General features: G+C 34.9%; 1 protein-coding gene across 5 annotated transcripts in view; it reads right to left on the bottom strand.

Moving 5' to 3' along the window:
• PPFIA2 (PTPRF interacting protein alpha 2) overlaps nt 1-20967 on the bottom strand; it is a 452934-nt gene that overhangs the window by 154666 nt on the left and 277301 nt on the right. For all 5 annotated transcript variants that reach the window (XM_049783353.1, XM_049783355.1, XM_049783354.1 and 2 more), the window contains 2 exons: nt 14555-14656; nt 1135-1299 (listed from right to left, as the gene is read on the bottom strand). In XM_049783353.1, the coding sequence (XP_049639310.1) occupies nt 1135-1299; nt 14555-14656 (267 nt within the window). The remainder of the gene's footprint in view (nt 1-1134; nt 1300-14554; nt 14657-20967) is intronic.

The raw sequence follows: 20967 nt of genomic DNA, 5'->3' as shown, positions 1-20967 counted from the left end.
AATCTCTAAAAAAGCATTCTATCTAAAATACCAATAATAAACTCTATAATATAAATACTAAATGGAGTAAGATTACATTTATGCTTAATCTAGCTAGAACTGAATATTAGCCTCTGGTTTGATGTTTCATGATCAGAATATATCAGATATTTTGTAAAAATGGAATACAACACCTATCTTAAAAATACCTGACTGTATTTATTTTAAAATATTCTTTGAAATTTAACAAAATTGAAATTACATCACAAATTTTTTACTAAACTTTAAAGGATAGTATATCATTTCTGTCAGTGAAGCTATTTAAATTACAACTAAGAGAAAGTTACATTTTAAAAGGCCCAAGTCAGGGTTTATTCTAATAATATTTTATATTATCAAAGGCAATATCTCTTGAGATATGTAATCAGCACTAAATTGCTAGACTTAGAAGGCTGCACTATGTCCAATTTAATGTTATGGTAGGTTGAACTGTTAATTAGTAGGCTTCTATGTTGGCAAGTATAGACATGCATTTCAGGAGAGAAAATGAAGGGGAAGTAAGGATTGTGAGAAAAATAGGGATAAAGATGGAGGGAGTAGCTGCATGAGAATAATCAATTTTAAATATTGTCCTGAACTCCAACTTTATGCACCTTAAGTATTACTAAAACATAAACTCACTGTTACTATTTTTAAAAAGAGCAGGTATAATAATATCCCAAAACATGCAAACCAATTAGCATTAAAATTATATTCTTATACTTCAAACACATTAATCGACATTAAGATTAATTATTATTTATTTAATTAATTAATTATACTTATACTTATTTTATAATTATATAATTATAATTAATTATACTTATACTTCAAACACATTAATCGACATTAAGATTAATTATTAATTAATTAATTAATAATTTAATTAATAATCTAATAATTATTAACGTAATTAATCTTAATTACGTTAATTAAGTTGTCTGCACTGTTACTCCCAGAATCAGATGGGTCATTGATGAAAACAGGTAACTTGAAGATGATGCTAGAAGCACAACTGAGCCGGAAACTGTTGATCAATATTCTACCTTTTCCTCAAGGTTTATTGCAGTACAGGTGACATCACAAAACATGGAGCCTCCTTTCTGAATAAAGTACCTTTTCATCCAAGGCCTTGTGGTGCTCAAACAAAGATTTCAGGGCCTTGAGGACCTCAACTTCACTGGACACCCCTGAAGGGGACTGGGCTTGCCGTTTGACCACCGTCATCCTTAGTGACCTCTCGTGGCGTGACACAAGGCACTCCAGGTGCTCCAGTAACAGCTGTTGGGTGAGTAGAAAAGATAATTAATTTGTGTGTTCAAGTCACTGATAAGCATGAGTAAATCCAACCAAAAAGATTTGAGGTTTGCATTGTACACAGTCTATGTGAAAGCGGCATAAACCTTCACCAAATGCAACAAATGTCAATCTCATTGCTAACAAACAGACTGAAGAAAAATTATGAGTAGACTTTAATATTCTTTGTCTACTTTTAAAAATCTCAGTATGAATTCAAAGCAGAAATAACAATCATTTAAAAATCAATGCAGAGTGCCTGATAATTTTATTGAGAGTTGAACTGAAAGTTATAATTATTTTGCTTCCCCTTAGATCTTTAAATACGTTGAATGAAAGGACATTTAAAAAGTCATCATATGGTGGTTTTTAAATTATAATGACAATCATGTTGTAATATGACTAGAGTGAAGTCACCATTGCATGTTGATATGCTTGTTAGTTAGTTTGTTTGGTTTTGGGGCCATACTTGGTGATGCTTGGGGTTACTTCTGCTTTTTTGGTTTTTGGGCCATACCCGGCGATGCTCAGGGTTACTCCTGAATGTCTGCTCAGAAATAGCTCCTGGCAGGCACGGGGGACCATATGGGACACCGGGATTCGAACCAACCACCTTTGGTCCTGGATCGGCTACTTGCAAGGCAAACGCCCCTGTGCTATCTCTCTGGGCCCCAGAAACTATTCTTGGCAGGTATAGGGTAGCATATGGAATGCCAGGGATCAACTCATGCTGACTGTATGCAAGGCAAATACCCTCCCCACTGTGCTACAGCACAGGTTAATATACTTATACGATGACAATTTATTTATAATTTATTATTGGATTCCATTGTAGAGAAGTGTGCAGCCAACTAAAATATAGTAACAGGTTCACAAGAATTACTTTAGGAAAGATGTTAATGTTCACCATTTTTGAATGGACTCTTCTAAAAACTCCATCCTTAGTGTAACCTCTAGGAAGTCAATACAGGTGAGAAGAAAGACCAATAAATAATATTCTGGGTATTCAGACTTTATAGTCTGAATTTTCCGAGGAAATGTTGTTTTTAAACATTTGAATAATTTGTATTTTATCTTTTTAATTTAATTTTATTTTATTGAGGGTGTTCATACTCGGCAGCACCCAGGGGTTATTCCTGGCTCTGCACTCAGAAATTATTCCTGGCAAGCTAAGAGGACCATATAGGATGCCAAGGATTGAACCTGGATTGACAGTGTGCAAGGCAAATGCCCTATCCATTGTGCTATTGTTCTGGCCCTTGTATTTTCATTTTATGTCTAAAATGAAATTGTAATTATGCTGCTTTAAGCGAAAGATATATAAAACCCAAATAAGAATCCATTAGATTGTATTATTATTAATTAAATTTTTGACAATAAAATCAAGGGTAAATGGAGTAAATTTAATTTTATATATATACACAACTCAATAGGAGTCATAGAAATAATGTTGTTTCTTGAGGTAAAATGATGCAATCATTTTAAAGGTCTTTTTATTTCAATTTCACTAGATTCCTGATATAATATGCAATTGAATTCTATAGAAGCAGGTTCACTGATGAAATCCAAGCAGTTTCATACAGTTGAGAGGGATTTGATTGAGATTAAATCTACCCATTTTTAACAATATTTCGCATATAGTTTGTCTCTAAAACTCTATCCCCAGCCCACTAGCCTTTGTCAGGTTGCCCCCTCTCTGACCACAGTTATCTCCCATTGGCTCCTCACTGTCCAGCTGTGTTTCGTCTTTCGAATCTGTTTAAATCTCAGTCTCTCAAATATACATGTTTTTCACTATTACACATATAATGGGCCCTCTATCCAGTTGTCACAAGTTTCTATTTAATCATGACTTTTATTTACTTTTTATTTAATCTTTAATTTTTCTTCCTTTTCACTACATATCTTTGATATTTTTAAGAAACAAATAAGAAAACAAGAAATTATTTAAGATTTTCCAGTGTATAAAGAAATAAGAAAACAAGAAATTATTTAAGATTTTCCAAGTGTATATTTTGTTCTATTTTTTGTTGTTGTTGTTTTTTGGGTCACACTGGCAGTGCTCAGGGGTTACTCCTGGCTCTGTGCTCAGAAATCTCTCCTGGCAGGTGCGGGGACCATATGGGATGCTGGAATTCGAACCACTGTCCTTCTGCATGCAAGGCAAATGCCCTATATCCATGCTATCTCTCTGGCCCCTATTTTGTTCTATTTCAATACTGCTTCCCTGATCCTGATTGCTGGCATACCTTTCTAACAGTTTAAGCTTAACAACATTGTTATATTCAAGTGTATTTTGGATAGATGATGTGTTTTACAAATGAACAAGACTTGTACTAAAAAAGAACTTTTAACTGAAAATGGAGATGTCTTTAGGTGGGCAGTTAAGTCAAAGATAAAATTCACTAGTGTGTTTTAAGCGTCTGGTTTTGCATGGAACTGAGTATAGCATAAAAGTGTAGAATATAGAAAATTCACTTCATGAAAATAAAATATGTCTTATAATAAAATTGCAGAAGACAAATGACATCAGAGAATACATACATTTCTTCATTTCATACTTCACATTTGGTAAATTACCTACATTGCTAAATTCACTCTCCTGGCACAGGTTAGGAAAAACTATGAATCTACATGTTCAAGGCCACACAGGTTCTGCTAATTTTACAATCAGGAAAGAAATAAGCTGCATGAATACTAAGTCATATAATTAAACTGAATTGCTAAACACTTTCATTTTACTCATTTGCAAAGGGATCATGGTCTTTTAATTGAAAATAAGAAATAATCATGTTACTAACTTTATAGTAAGGCTCTAAATTTTCTTTCAAAAAGTCAATTCTTACTGTTTTAATATCAAATTTAACTATTCAAATCACTATCTACTTCAATTCTTTGAGAACAAATTTTCTTATAAGTAAACTTAGAATATTGTTGAGCTAAAGTCATCAGGTTATGTTGATAATTATAATTATCAAGCCCCATCTACCATGCCCTGGGCCACTTTCCATTATTCCTTAAATATCTAATGATTTCCTTTCCAACTCTATAAAAGTTCAAAAGACAGAAAATGCTTAGTGATCTTTGTTACTAATTTAGATTACTAGTTGATCCTATTGTCCTCTAAATACATTTATTTTCTGCACTCCATTGATCTCAAAGTTCACCCCTATTAATTTCACATTTTAGTTTAACAATAGATTTTAATGTAAATCCTTTTAGACTTTCAGTTTTTCTCGCAAACTTACAAATTGTTTAGTTTTATTTAAATATTTAAATCTCAATGCATAAATCCCACCATCAATTCCTTTATCATAGAAATTTGCTATTGCCTTACACCATAATTATGCCTTTACTTTCTCCATCATTCCAAAATCAATAGTGTAGCCTTTGAAAAGAGTCTTTTCTATATTCCTGCCACTTTGAAGATCTTACCACTTCCCATTACAATCACCACTACTACCATGTTTGAAGCCTACTATCACCCTTAATTATTATAATAACCCTTGAGCTGGCCCTCCTGTATTCATTCTTGAATCAAACAAGCAGTCCTGAAAACACTATTTAAAGTGAAATGTCAGTTAGGTTACAATCTTCTGCTCATAGTCCCCATGTCTTCTCACCAGGGTTCAATAAACAACTAAGTCCTTACAAGTAAATTCCTATACTAATTTAAACTCTGCAGAAACCTCCTTTTATTTTCCTTTCTCTATTAAGTCTAAGCTACATCTGCTTCCTTGCAGTTTGCTTTGATTTCATTTGATTTTAACATATCAAACATGGAAGTTCTCCCACATTTTTCAATGAGCTTCTAACTTTTTCTAGAACATTATCTTTTTTAATATCTTTCTTTAAACACTTTGATTACAAATATGATTGTAGTTGGGTTTCTTTCAGATATCTGCAGCATCATTTCACTCCACCAATTGTTTTCCTACTTTCATTCAGCACTTGTTTTTCAACAAATCTTCCCAGTTTGCCCCTGCAGTAAACATTCCTTTCTCAATGAAAGTTTCCTCCTTACCATTTTTTCACATAATGCACTATTGATTGTGTGTAATATCTGGTTTATTTTCTATATTCCTAAAACCAGGGAAAGTCCTCGGAGAAAGGAATTTCTCTCCTGCTTTAATATTGCTGTATCTTTAGGTCCTAGAAGGTACATACCAAATACTCATCACGATTTTGTTTAGTTGCTTATGAACCTGATTATAACAGAATACAAATATAACACAAAACCGAATATAAGCAGTACTTTGCAGAAGTCAGGTCCCCTGTTTGTGACGTCAGGCTGGGAAAATCTATGAAAGTACGCCTGCCAGCGGGGCCCGACCATGAGAAATTGTGAATGCTGCCTGTGTGTCTGTCTCCTGTCATGTCACCTGAACCTCTTGGGAGTGGGCCAAAAAGAGGCTCCAGAAAACTTGCTCTCCCAGAGGCTCATTCAAGGGCAAGAACACCAAGGAACTGCTTCATAATGTGAAAACCAGCTATAAACAGTACTTTGCAGCAGTCAGGCCACCTGTTTGTGACGTCAGGGAAAATCTAAGAAACTACGCCTGCCGAGTGGGACCTGACCATGAGAAATTGTGAGTGCTGCCTGAGTGTGTCTGTCTCCTGTCCTGTCGCCTGAACCTCTTGGGAGTGGGTCGAAAAGAGGCTCCAGAATGCCACTGAAACAAGAAGAAAAAATCACACTAAGAACTGTGCTGGATTACTGAAGCCCAGCATATAGCCCCAGACTGTCTTCTCTGCTGTATGCGGGCGCCTAAGATTTGATCCTGTGTAAGGCTTCATCCACGGAGGACACCCTTCTTTGGAGGCAAGTTAACCCACCCATAAAGGGCAGAGCCAGAGGAGGGTGTCCTCGTATATCAGTTAGCCAATGAATACCACCACAACACATAGAAAAACCCACAACAAGTGTGACAATGGGGAAACAACGCAGGCCAGCATCAGACATAGAGAATGAAGATGACAGTTCTGATGACCAAAAACGACCAACCAACTAATCCATCCTCAGATAAAGATTTTAGACAAGCAATATGAAAGATGCCCAAAGAACTCAAAGATCAAGTTGAACAGAACACTAATAAGAACCAAGAAAATATGAAGAAAGAAATCACAAAACTCCAAAATGAAAAAACAGGTCAAATAACAGGCCAGAAAAAAATCAGTAGACAAAATGAATGACAAAATGGATAAGCTCTACACCAGGGTAACAGAAGCTGAGAATAGAATTGGTGCTGTGGAAGATGAGATAAATAACAACTACATACAGTGGGAGAGATTGGAAAAAAAAACATAAAGCAAATGAACCGACAATGAAAAAATTAGTCAAAGGATAGGAACAGATGAAAATAGAAGTTTATGATAAGCTCAACAGAAACAAATTAAGAATCATTGGAGTATTAGAACACCTGGGGAAAAATTTCGAAGAAGAATCAATGGTCAAGAACATCATTAAAGAGAAACTTCCAGAGCTAAAGAATATATGCGATCAATCCTGCATGCCCAAAGAGTACCAAACAAAAGAGACCCCAGAAAAAATACCCCAAGACACATCCTAGTCACAATGACGAATTCCACAGACTGAGACAGAATTCTGAAGACAACAAGATCAAAAGGGGAAATTACATTAAAGGGAGCATATTTGAGATTTACAGCAGACCTTTCACCACAAACAGTCAAGGCCAGAAAGCAGTGGTGGGACATAGTAACAAAACTCAATGAAATGAATGCTTCATCTAGAATACTGTACCCAGCAAAACTCACTTTCAGGTGATGGAAGAATACATGGTTTCACAGAAAAACAACAGCTCAGAAACTTTACAGATTCAAAATCAGTCTTAAGAGAAAAACTGAAAAACCTAATTTAAGGCAAGACTGACCAAAAGACACACCAAATTTCGATATAAAGATGGCATTAAATACCAGGACAATTCTTTCTCTCAATGTCATTGGACTAAATGCACCATTAAGAGACACAGAGTGGCTAAATGGATCCAAAAACTAAATCCAACCTTCTGCTGCCTACAAGAAACAAACCTGAATAATCAGAACAAACATAGACTCAAAATAAAAGGTTGGAGGAGAATTATCCAAGCAAACAACACACATAAAAAATCTGGAGTGGCCATAACAATATCAGATAATGCAAACTTTATACTCAGGAATGTTGTAAGGGACAAAGATGGACATTTTATATTAATCAAGGGGTACATAGAGCAGGAAGAAATCACTCTCCTAAACATATATGCACAGAATGAGGGGCCAGCAAAATGTTTAATACAATTGTTGGCAAATCTGAAAAATAAAATCAATAACAAGACAATAATTGTGGGGACGTCAACATGGCATTGTCAACGCTAGATAGGTCAAACAGACTGAAACCCAACAAGAAAATACTAGACCTGAGAAGAGAAATGGAAGAAAGAGGCCTAGTGGATATATATATATATATAGGATACTCCATCCCCAGAAACCTGGATACACATTCTTCTCCAATGTACATGGCACATTCTCCAGGATAGACTACATGCTGGCACATAAAACATACCTCCATAATATCAAGAGGATAGAAATCTTGCAGACTACCATCGCTACCCACAAGGCTCTAAAATTATATGTGAATTATAAAGGGACACAGAAGAAAAACTTTAACACCTGGAAGTTAAACGGCCTCATACTTAATAACCAGTGGGTCCGAGATGAAATCAAAGAGGAAATCAAAACTTTCCTGGAAACAAATGATAATGAAGACACAAACTATCAGAACTTACGGGACACAGCAAAAGCAGTACTGAGAGGAAAATTTATAGCTTTGCAAGCACACATCAGGAAGGAAGAAGGGGCATACCTGAATAACTTAATGAATCAGCTAATAGAACTAGAAAGTGCCCAACAGAAGGACCAAAAATAGGGAGACAGAAGGAAATAAAGCTGAGAGCAGAAATCAACAAAGTGGAAACCCAAAAACAATTCGAAAGATCAACAAAAGCAGAAGTTGGTTCTTTGAAAAAATAAACAAGATTGATAGACCACTGGAAAACCTAACAAAGAGAGAGAAACTTGATAACTCATATTAGGAATGAAAAAGGAGAGATCACTACTGATATAGCAGAGATTCAAAGGGTATTCAGAAACTACTATGAGAAACTCTATCCAATAACAATGAGAACCTGGAAGAAATGGATAAATTCTTGGACTCTTATAATCTTCCACAGTTGAATGAAGAGGATGTAGCATATCTAAACACCCCCATCACTATTGAGGAAATTAAAATGGTAATCAAGTGTCTGCCCAAAAACAAAAGCCAGGCCCAGATGGATTCACTAATGAATTCGTTCAAACTTCCCAAGAGGAACTACTATCAATCCTGGCAAAAATCTTCACAAAATCGAAAAAACAGAAACACTTCCAAATAGTTTTTATGAAGCCAACATCACCTTGATACCTAAACCAGACAAAGATGCTACCAAAAAAGAATATTACAGACCAATATCACTGATGAATGTGGATGTAAAGATCCTCAACAAAATCCTGGCAAATAGGATTTAATGCCTTATTAAGAAGATCATCCACTATGATCAAGTAGGTTTCATCCCAGGAATGCAGGATGGTTCAACATCCGTAAATCTATCAATATAATACAAAACATCAACCACAAGAAAAATAAAAAAACACATGATCATATCAATACATGCAGAGAAAGCATTTGATAAAGTCCAACACCCATTCTTGATCAAAACTCTCAGCAAGATGGGAATGGAAGGATCCTTTCTCAATATAGTTAACGTCATATACCAGAAGCCAGTGGCAAATATTATCCTCAATAGAGAAAAATTAAAAGCCTTTCCTCTAAATTCTGGCACAAGACAAGGCTGTCCTCTCTCACCACTCCTATTCAACATAGCACTGGAAGTACTTGCTATAGCGATTAGGCAAGAAAAAGATATCAAGGGAATTCAGATAGGAAAGGAAGAAGTCAAGCTCTCGCTGTTTGCAGATGACATGATACTCTACTTAGAAAACCCTAAAGACTCTACCAAAAAGCTTCTAGAAACAACAGACTCATATAGCAAGGTGGCAGGCTACAAAATTAACACACAAAAATCAATGGACTTTCTATACAGCAATAGTACAAAGGAAGAAATAGACATTAATGAAACAACCCCATTCACTATAGTGCGACACAAACTCAAATATCTTGGAATCAACTTGACTGAAAACGTGAAGGACCAATACAAAGAAAACTATAAAACTCTGCTCCAAGAAATAAGAGAGGACACGTAGAAATGGAAACACATACCCTGCTTATGGATTGGCAGGATTAACATCATCAAAATGGCAATACTCCCCAAGGCATTGTACAGATTTAATGCGATCCCTCTAAAGATACCCGTGACATTCATCAAAGAAGTGGATCAAGCACTTTTGAAATTCATTTGGAACAATAAACACCCTCGAATAGCTAAAGCAATCATTGGGAAAAAGAATATAGGAGGAATTACTTTCCCAACTGTAAACTTTACTACAAAGCAATAGTTATCAAAACAGCATTGTATTGAAATAAAGACAGGCCCTCAGATTAGTGGAATAGGCTTGAATACTCAGAAAATTTTCCCCAGACATACAATCACCTAATTTTTGATAAAGGAGCAGGAAATCCTAAATGGAGCAGGGAAAGCCTCTTCAACAAGTGGTGTTGGCTAACTGGCTAGCCAGTTGCAAAAAATTGAACTTAGACCCCCAGCTAACATCATGTATGAAGGTATAATCCAGATGGATTAAAGACCTCGATATCAGACCTTAAAACCTAAGATATATAAAACAACACGTAGGCAAAACATTCCAGGACATTGAGACTAGAGGCATATTCAAGGAGGAAACTGCACTCTCCAAGCAAGTGAAAGCAGGGAGGAACAGTTGGGAATATATTAAGGTGAGAAGCTTCTGCACCTCAAAGGATCCTGCACCCAGGATACAGGAGCCACCCACTGAGTGGGAAAAACTATTCATCCAATACCCATCAGATAAGGGGATAATCTCCAAATTATATGAGGTACTGACAGAACTTTACAAGAAAAAAAAATCTAATCCCATCAAAAAATGGGGAGATGAAATGGACAGACACTTTGACAAAGAAGAAATACAAATGGCCAAAAGACATATGAAAAAATGCTCCACATCACTAATCATCAGGGAGATGCAAATCAAAACAACTATGAGGTACCACCTCACACCACAGAAATTGGCCCACATCACAAAGAATTAGAACAAACAGTGTTGGTGGGGATGTGGAGAGAAAGGAACTCTTAACCACTGCTGGTGGGAATGCAGTCTTGTCCAACCGCTATGGAAAGCGATATGGAGATTCCTCCAAAAACTGGCAATCAAGCTCCCATAGGATCCAGCTATACCACTCCTAGGAATATACCCTAGGAACACAAAAATACAATACAAAAATCCCTTCCTTACACCTATATTTATCACATCACTATTTACCATAGCAAGACTCTGGAAACAACCAAGATGGCCTTCAACAGACGAATGGCTAAAGAAACTGTGGTACATATACACAATAAAATATTATGCAGCTGTCAGGAGAGATGAAGTCATAAAATTTTCCTATACATGAATGTATATGGAATCTATTATGATGAGTGAAATAAGTCAGAGAGAGAGAAAGACGCAGAATTGTCTCTCTCATCTATGGGTTTTAAGAAAAATGAAAGACATTCTTGCAATAATAATTTTCAGACACAAAAGAGAAAAGAGTTGGAAGTTCCAGCTGACCTCATGAAGCTCACAACAAAGAGAGATGAGTTTAGTTAGAGAAATAACTACATTATGAACTGTCATAATAATGAGAATGTATGAGAGAAATGGAAAGCCTATCTAGAGTACAGGCGGGTTTGGGTGGAGAGGAGGGAGATTTGGGACATTGGTGATGAGAATGTTGCACTGATGATGGGTGGTGTTCTTTAAATGACTGAAACTCAAACACAATCATATATGTAATCAAGGTGTTTAAATAAAATAAAATAAAATATATTAAAAAAGAAAGAGCACAAAGATAATAATATATTTGAATTGTCCAGGATGAATGCTTGAAGGCTTTGTATAACATGGATGAGTTTAAAGAAAGAAAGCTGTAAGCTTAATATAGGTTTAAATTTTTATGTGGAAGCTTCAAGAATACAAGAGTTTATTATGATTGCTGGCAAAAATCTTATTAAATTCTCAAGACAAAAGAGAAGATAAAGGACTTGATCTAGGCCATACCCCCTTCTTGGCTGTTTTCATTCATGACCCCTTTTTTGCCTAAGAAATTCAACATGAATAATACAACACTGCTGAAAGTCTTTAGAATGATATGGGTTTGGTTTTGAATTATATTTTGATCACTGTATTCAGAAGCCTATTTCCAAGATGTTTATAATCACTCTATTTAGTTTGCAACTTTATATGGGGTCGTGATGTATCGGATAAGAAACCAAGTTTTAGAAAATAGGTTACTGAATTATAACAATGTCAGACCAATTCAAAACTATAGCATAAAAAGAAATCTTAGCACCAGTCTGAAAATAAAAAGGCACCACATGAAGTAGAAAAGGAAAAATTTTAATAAATTATCCTCATATACCAAATCCCAATGTGCCTCATTGCTTCTCTATTTATTTCTCTTGCTGATCATATGTTGTTAACACATGAAAGTAGACGTTACATATCATAAATATGACTGTCGAAGAGGCTTGCTACAGGTAGGGGTGAAATGGAAGGGAACCTGGAGTTACTGATGGAGGGAAGTTGACAAATGTTAGAATATAGTATGCTTAAAACTTGGGGCTGGTAAGGTGGTGCTAAAGGTAAGGTGTCAGCCTTGCAAGAGCTAGCCAAGGAAGGACCAGCATTCCATATGGTCCCCCTAAGCCAGGGGCAATTTCTTAGTGCTTAGCCAGGAGTAACCCCTGAGCATCAAATTGGTGTGGCCTAAAACAAAACAAAACTCAAGTATAAATAACTTCAAATTAGGTGCTTAGTAAAATATGCTGTTTTTCTAAAGATTAAAAAGAGAACAAGTTGCTGATTATCAAAAAAAAAACAGGCATTGGTGTTGAGGTAAACATAAAAGGGGTCAACAATAGGGTGAGAAATTGAAACTAGTCTATCAGTTAACTGGGTGAAGAAAGAAAGCAAAATGATATACAAGATACCTCTTCAGTAACCATATTGCAAACCTTATTTCAAAGGATAAATTTAAGAGAGAGCAAGTGAGAGAGACAGACAGACAAAAGAAAAATGTCTGTCATAGAGGAAGGCATGGGTAGGAGGCCAGGGAGAGAGTGGTGGGGTGCAGGAAGTAAATTGGAGACACTAGTGGTGGGAAATGTGCATTGGTGAAGGGTGTTGGACACTGTATGACAAAATTCAATCAAGAAAAATTTTGGAACTGTATATCTCACAGTGATTCAAAATCAAAATAAATACATAAATAAAATAAAATGGAAGACTTCAATTTTTATTATGTTCATTGAATTTAACATTGTGTTTGTTTTACTTTGACTCCTTGCAGAGCAATTTCAAGTGCAGTTCACCTTCTTTCCTATATCACCCAAGACATTTTTGGATAAGAAGAGTCAAAGGTACTTCTGAGTCTCAGGATAAAAAGCACTGTGTGTGTGTATGAGAGAGAGAAAGAGAGAGAGAGAGAGAGAGACAGAGAGAGAGAGAGACAGAGAGAGACAGAGAGAGAGACAGAGAGAGACAGAGAGACAGAGAGAGACAGAGAGAGACAGAGAGAGAGAGACAGAGAGAGAGAGACAGAGAGAGACAGAGAGAGACAGAGACAGAGACAGACAGAGAGACAGACAGAGAGAGACAGAGAGACAGAGAGAGACAGAGACAGAGAGAGACAGAGAGGGAGAGGGAGAGAGCAAGGATAGAGAGATAGAGATCTTTAAACTCTTAGTTTATTGAAATTAGACACAATCAGGGAGAAATGACACCATCTAAAACACAGAGATCTGACTATTTAACAATGTTTTCTGGAAGCTCATACGATGTTTCATCCATCAGTCAGTCACTGAGTTATAGACTCAAGGGCTGAGAGCACTGAATAAGGATTGACTGATTGCCAAGAATTAAAATCCTTCCTCTGTTTCTTACAAACTGTGTAGTCTAGGGAACTACTTGTTATTTTCTTAGCTCAAGGACCTCATCCTTGCAATGGGAATACTCTGTATTTTAGATGTATAGAAAGGTAGGAGACTGTAGAGAAAAAAGGCCATACAAAGAATGAATAAATACACAGTTAATAAAGGATTATTGTGCATTTTATAACAGGAGGTTGGAAATGTGCACTTTTAGCCTTTTAATCCAAATTTCACAATTTTCTTTCTTGAAATATTTCAGGGAACATAGCCTAACAGATCAAATTTGGAAATAGTGAAATAGAACAAACATCATAGGACATACATGCTATAAATATTCATGGAGAAATATTTTAAGGTAAATGAAAGACAAGGGTTATTTAGAGGGAGAAATAAAAAAAATAAATCAGATACCTGACATTTTGTTCTAAACTTCCCTATTAATAAAGGAAGCAGCCCGTATTACTACCTCTCCAAAGTTTCAATGAAAGATAATTCTTGGTGTGCACACCATGAATTCTCTTTCCTGTAAATTAGATCGTAATGAAGAAGGAAAAAAATGGAACCTGATAACATAACAAACACTATAGCTCTAGTGCTATACTCAATGTTTTACAATTTAGCAATAGTTAACTTTTAAAAAATAAATAATTTTACTTGATTTGTTCAATGACAGACCATTTCTTCATAGCAGTCCATAAACCAATGCATTCTTATCTCAGTTATTCTTCCTCCTCTCTCCCATCTTTCCTTTCATGTCCTGCCCTAATCCAGATATCAAGTTTTAATCTAAAACTCGCTGGTGGAATCTAATCTTAGTTTTGAAAACTGAGTGGAGCAAAGGCCAGAGGAATAAATACTACATTTTGTAAGGCAACGTAATGATTTCTTTTCTAAGTCTATAATCGAGGTTTCCTGTTTTACTTGTTTGATTTTTTTTTTTTTACTAGTTATTCACTTAAGAAACAGACTGAAATGTACCTATTGGAAAGTTTATAATTGTCCACATTTTCATAAGTTTTCTGGGAATATGGACCTATACTGTATAACAACTGAACACAAAGCAGACGCAATTTGAAACTTACTCTTGTGTTGTTTCTTTCAGCTTTAAGTTCAGAAATTTCTTCTTCCTTTTCTAGAAGCTGTTCTCTGCAGGCATTTAATTCTTTAGTCAGTGCAGCAAATTCCTAAAAGGGAACACATATATTTGAAAACATAGTCTATATTCTAAGAAAAGTTATAGCAGAACAGGAACAAAACTACAAAAAATAAACTTGTGTGTGTGCAAATAATGGAAAAGATGATATGATCTATAGATACTTATGCTTCTATATACATAATATTGCTATTAAATTAATTCCTTTATTTAGAAAATACTAATGTATTTTGCATTTTATAATTATGTTTGGTTGATAATATTAAATATACTTCAAGGTATATCTTATTGCATCACATGAGTTTTATACTATTCAGAATACAGAATGATTTGAAGTTGGTGAATTTCAGAAAAATCCTAAAAGTTCTTTCATTCCCATACAATTAAATATACTGGATTATAAAAAATAACAACAACAACAACAAAACATTACCTGCATGACCACCAACTAAAAAATGCTGCTAATTGAATTATTTAGAGATAAAAAATTTATGAATTTGTTAACAAGATAAAAAAGAATCTGTCTGTCTCTTACAAGATAAGTGTATCAAAAACTTGAAGAAATTATTCAACATTACCACAATATTTTGTGTAACCCAGTCTCAGTAGGTGCTTATTTCTTTATTATTAACTTATTATTTCTTTTCAATAAAAAGTAACATCATGTTCTAATAAAATAATTTAAAATTCTAGACTAATCCTCTCTATGTGACCAAAAATACTTTGGGTGAGTCCTCATTAGGGTATTTACTCAAAATAGAATTCAAAATGATATCAATGCATCATTTTTATCACAAATCAGAGACCTTAGACAGAGAAAAATATGAAAAATATAAAAAAACAATTAAAGTATTTGTGTACTCGAGAGGTATAAATATACTACATGAAAATAATTTTGAGAAATAGGAAACATGGATAGTATCATTAAGTCATTCAAAGTTATTTTTTTTTTTTTTTTTTTTTTGGTTTTTTGGGCCACACCCGGTGACGCTCAGGGGTTACTCCTGGCTATGCGCTCAGAAGTCGCTCCTGGCTTGGGGGACCATATGGGACGCCGGGGGATCGAACCGCGGTCCGTCTCCTAGGCTAGCGCAGGTAAGGCAGGCACCTTACCTCGAGCGCCACCGCCCGGCCCTCAAAGTTATTTTTTAGCACAAATTTAATACTTGTAAAATATTTAGGTAGAAGATTGAAAGATTTTAGCTGAGAAGGCATGGCCAGAGAAACAAAAATGAAACTAAAATGGGAGAGACACCTTTGGTTATCTTAACATTCACAAAGGCAAATGTAGTAAGAAAAAAAAAAAGGATGTAATGATTACACAAAACTGGGAAAGATTTGGGGGTTTATATTTTTGTCTGTGTCCAGACACTTATTTTTCTGAGTTCCTCTAAGTGATGTTTTCCCTCAGGGGTACTTCCAATTCTTCGGACTAACCAAGATCTTAGTATGAAAATGGAAGAGCTTACTGTTACATTTAGAATGGCATGAAACACAAATGTTTTCTCCTCTGATTGCTGCCGGATTACATGTTGCTGATACTCTATTATTTAAGAGGAAAATAAAAATGAGGAACTAACTAGTAGAAAACAATAAAAATTAAAAATAAAATGTTATATAATCTTCATTGTTTAACTAGACAAAAGAATGTATATATTTGCACCATGTTTTATTAAGAAATAAGCAACTGGGCCGAAGCTAAAGTACAGCAGGAAGGAAATATGTCTTGCACACCACAAACCCAAGTTCGATCCCTGGCATTCCATATGGTACCCTACTTACTCCCCACCAGTAGAGATCAGAGTGCAGAGCCAGGAGTGACTCCTGAGCACTGCTGTGTGTGGCCCCCAAACAAAAAAACAAAAACAAAAGAAAAACCAATGAAAATAAGCAACAAAAACAATCCTACCTATAGTCATTACTACTATGACAATTATTATAAAATATAAGTTTTGTATTTAAAATTAATATTAGCTTTAAAAACAAAACTTCCCTCTCTAGAGCTATAATTTTCTATATACAGAACAAAAAGGAACAGAAGGCTTTAGCTTAATAATTTTAAAATGGCATGCTTTAATTGTAAAATTATGAATGCATTTTGTATTTTAATTTCTCATGTATTTTTATAATCAAGACTATATACAACAGAGTATAACATGACTTGGCACTTTTCAAATGTACTATCAAGACACAGACTCTATTAGGCTATTAGGGTTCAATGTATTAATATCAGTCTGAGGTTATTAACTGTGTAGCAAATCTGAGGCATTAGTTTTGTGCTCATTATCTCATCAAGCTCTTTAATGGGCAAGGGAGTCTCTCTCCCATTTTATAGCTGAGAAAACAAAATCACTAGAGCATGACACCAAGAATTAGCGAGTTAAATCTTGAAGATGCTTCACCAAACTTTTTGGCAAAGTGGTATTCCATCCATTATCTGAACTCTGGATACACATCAGGGTTAGATGAATCAGACTTGAAATGTATATGGCAGACCTCCCTTTCCTTATTTGAAGCCTTCCATGATCACCTGAAACTATTCTCCTTAATTAGCCTAACAAAATTGGGGGAGCTGGGAGTTTCAGGGAAAGAGATTCCTTCTTAGTAAAGAAGCATTTGACAAGGTCATCATACATACATAGAACCATAATGGACTTGGGCACCACATCCACTGCTAATCATAAAATGATTTAGACTTTCCTTCTAAAGTTCTAAATCTATTTCTACATGCTATTTACATTAAGGTTTATATGTATTTTATAAAATAATGACAGAAAATACAATGAACAGATTTGATTGCTTTCAATAAGCCTTGCTCTTTGTCAACATTTTATGACAGTTAATCATAAAATAAGTGTGATCTGATTTATGTGCTATATAAACCATGCTCCCTGAGATATAACTCAGGGAGTTAGTAATGTATGTCTGCACCTAAACTTTGCACATAAAGGATAACTGATTGATTCATATTTGAAAAAGTCTTAAAAAACAATATTATTTCAGCAGATGAATGGATAATTGGTGGCCCATTTAAACAAAATGATTTTGACAGAAAAAAGAAATAATAACATAATATACAACAGAGTATCATGTGCTGAAGCTGATGACAGTGAAAGAAAAATATTACTAGAAAATTTGCTTCATATTCATCATATCAGGATTCAAAAGAGTTAATGGAAGAAACTAAACTTACTTAAAATTACTAACAGAATATATGAATTACCAACCACAACCATGCTCAAAACTTCATACTTGTTATTTTCTTTACCAACCATACTCCACTAACATTCTCCCAGTTAGAAAGTGGTATTCCCTATCCCCTTTGCTCTTGTATTTTTAAAGAGATGTCATAAAACATGATATAAAGGACCCTCCAGAACAAGGAAGAGCACTAGTCTTTCTTAAGAATATCTGGCTAAAAAAATACTGCAAAAGGGACATCTTATGCCTTCTATGTGGTCCACCCAGGTTCAATTCCATGTATTCTCCCCTAATCACTGCCAGGAGTGTCCCTGTGTACAAAGCCAGGAAAAAGACCCAAGCACCACAGGGTGTGGTGTAAAACAAAAATAAGTAAAATTATTTATGCACATCACATATACTATTATATAAACACACCCTATATATAATCAGGACAATTCTAGATGTTAGGTAGATGTCAATAATAAGAAGCAAATTTTAAGCTTCTGCTTTCAGCATGTTCATATACGTATAGGCACGTATCAGTTGATTTATTTTATTCAGGAATAGTAATTAAATTAATGATATAGAACTTTAGATGATAAAGATGATACTTAAAATTATAAAACAAAATATTTTTTTAATTTTCAGTAGGGGGTGACTTTGTATTCAGGTACCACTCTTCACTGTGCTCAAGTGACAATATGTAGCACTGGGGATTAAACCAGGGTCAGCTGCATGTAAGAAAGTGCTTTAACCCTTTACTTATCTCTCACGTACATTTTCCTATTCTTCAACTAACATTTCTTGTGCATATATTCAAAACTAGGGGTAATAGGAACTTAAAATTTATTACATAATTTGTTTATCATGTGCTTTTGTTCAGGGATCTCTCCTGATGGCACACAGGGACTGTATGTGGTTTTCAAGGCATAACCAGGGTTGGACATTTGCAAGGCAAGTGCCTAAACCACTAGAATATCTCAAAGACTTGCTGCATTTGTGTCTTTACATTGCTTCCACCAATGAGTAAGAATAAGCATCAAGAGTAAATGAGTAATGCAAAGGTCTGAGCTGCTAATATCCTATAATAATCCTAGAAGAGTGATTTGATTCTCAACAGTTTCAGGCAAAGAAACTTCTCTTATTTTGATTGCAATTTATACCAAAGTAAAAATTAAGAGAATTGTAGAAAAAGTTTTACATAGTTTATATCATTATTGACATTTTATAGGAATAGCCTGGCTGTGATAAAGTATCTAGATACAGAACATTCCCTACCCATCCTTGCTCTTCTGCTTTCTGTATCTGCCTCCTTTCAATAACCTTAGATAAGGCCATCCAATGTCAAGCATATGAGAACATTCTATTTTATACATGTAAGTTTTAAAGTCATTTTTTGCTAGTTAATTAAACATAGAAAGAATACAAGAAACTGCTAATGCTCCAAACTCTTCTAAGAAGAGGTGCTTATTAAAGAAGATATATTTTGTGGGAAGAAAGGTTATATTTTCCTATTCAATATTTAAAAGACCTGAATTTATCAGATAAGTTGTGAGCTCCAAAAATCAAACATGTTTGTAATCATTGGGCTTTAATGAAGATATCAGATAAAAAAAATCAGGTCAAGAGAAACAGAATTATTAAGCTTTTAATTTCAAGTCAACTGCACATGGCAATCTCTAATCTGACCATTCATCATGATTACAGTTTTAACACTTGACTTTTCAATTAGGTTCGCATTCTATAATTTTGCTCACTTGATCAAAGAACTGAAAATGAGGTGTGGTTTCTAGCTAAGGAGCTGAAAAACGCCCCCATGCAGAATTTTGAGAAATAAGAGGAAAATTAAGGATGAGTTAGAATTAAGTCTCATTGAACATCAGATCACCCTTTCACCCACACAAAAAAAACATCTTTTTAGGTTTATTCTCCAAGCATCTCACATTTATGCATATCAAAAATAGCTCTGAGAAAGCATTTGGCATTGAAGCATGCTGAATTGCCATGTATCATTTAAATAAGCCAAAATTAACTACTAAAATGCCTTTGATCAGAATTCGCGTAGACCCTATCACATTCGTTTTATGTAGTATCTCCTCATATAAAAATGGAAAGTTATATCAATTTTACTTGTATTAATTAGTAGAATCCATTGGATTTGACATGGATATTTTGGGACTAAACTGCACATAAATTTACAAGTGTAAAGATATATCTCTCTCACACCATGGAACAAACTAGTAGGGACTATGTTAGAGATAAAAATAAAGCCACAAAAATATGTTTCTTGTATTTGTATCTCTATAACAGAATATAAATTACAATAAATTTAAAAATTTCAAAAATTTCAAAAATAGTTTTTCAAAATTTCAAAAATAGTTTTTAGAAGCATACCCAATTGAGCTTTTCTGTAGCTCAACCTCAGGAATCTTTTTTTTTTTTTAATTTAAGAGACATCCTAATTCTCTTTCCTATGTTCTCTGATGAACCAGCTGCTCTTTTTTCGCTTTCATCTGTCTTGTGTGCTCTAGCCTAGGACAGACCACGGTTCAATCCCCAGTATTCCTTATGGTCCCCCAAGCCAGGAGTAAGCCAGCAGTAACCCAGGAGAGTCACCGGGTGTAGCCCTCCCCCCAAAAAAGATAGCATGCTTTACGATCACAATGAAATAGCACTTTTGAAAGGCAAAACTATTTATTTTTTATTTGTTTTGGGCCACAACCGGTGACGCTCAGGGGTTACTCCTGGATGTGCTCTCAGAAATCCCTCCTGACATGGGGTCTGTCCTGGGTCAGCCAAATGCAAGACAAATGCCCTAAGACTGCACTATTGCTTCGGCCCCAAAACTATACATTTAATACATAGGTCAAATGTTACCGATCAGATTATGGATAGGTAACATGCAAAAATAACTTCTAGTGTAGTAAAGATATTTAATTCACTAATGCTAATATATAATTATACATTTCCTTAAAGGCCATAGATTGTACAACATTTAAAATAAACATAATATAAGGTACAGAATTTGAGTGGTATGTGTTGATTAATTCCACAATTACAAAAATTGTACCACCCTTTTGGCTGGTTTTTGGTTTTTGGGTCACACCCGGCAGTGCTCAGGGGTTACCCTTGGCTCTATGCTCAGAAATCGCTCCTGGC

This window comes from Suncus etruscus, chromosome 11 (assembly GCF_024139225.1).
Source record: "Suncus etruscus isolate mSunEtr1 chromosome 11, mSunEtr1.pri.cur, whole genome shotgun sequence".
Taxonomy (NCBI): Eukaryota; Metazoa; Chordata; class Mammalia; order Eulipotyphla; family Soricidae; genus Suncus; species Suncus etruscus.
Note: the sequence above shows the minus strand (reverse complement) of the source record. Positions and strands in the feature narration are given on the sequence as shown.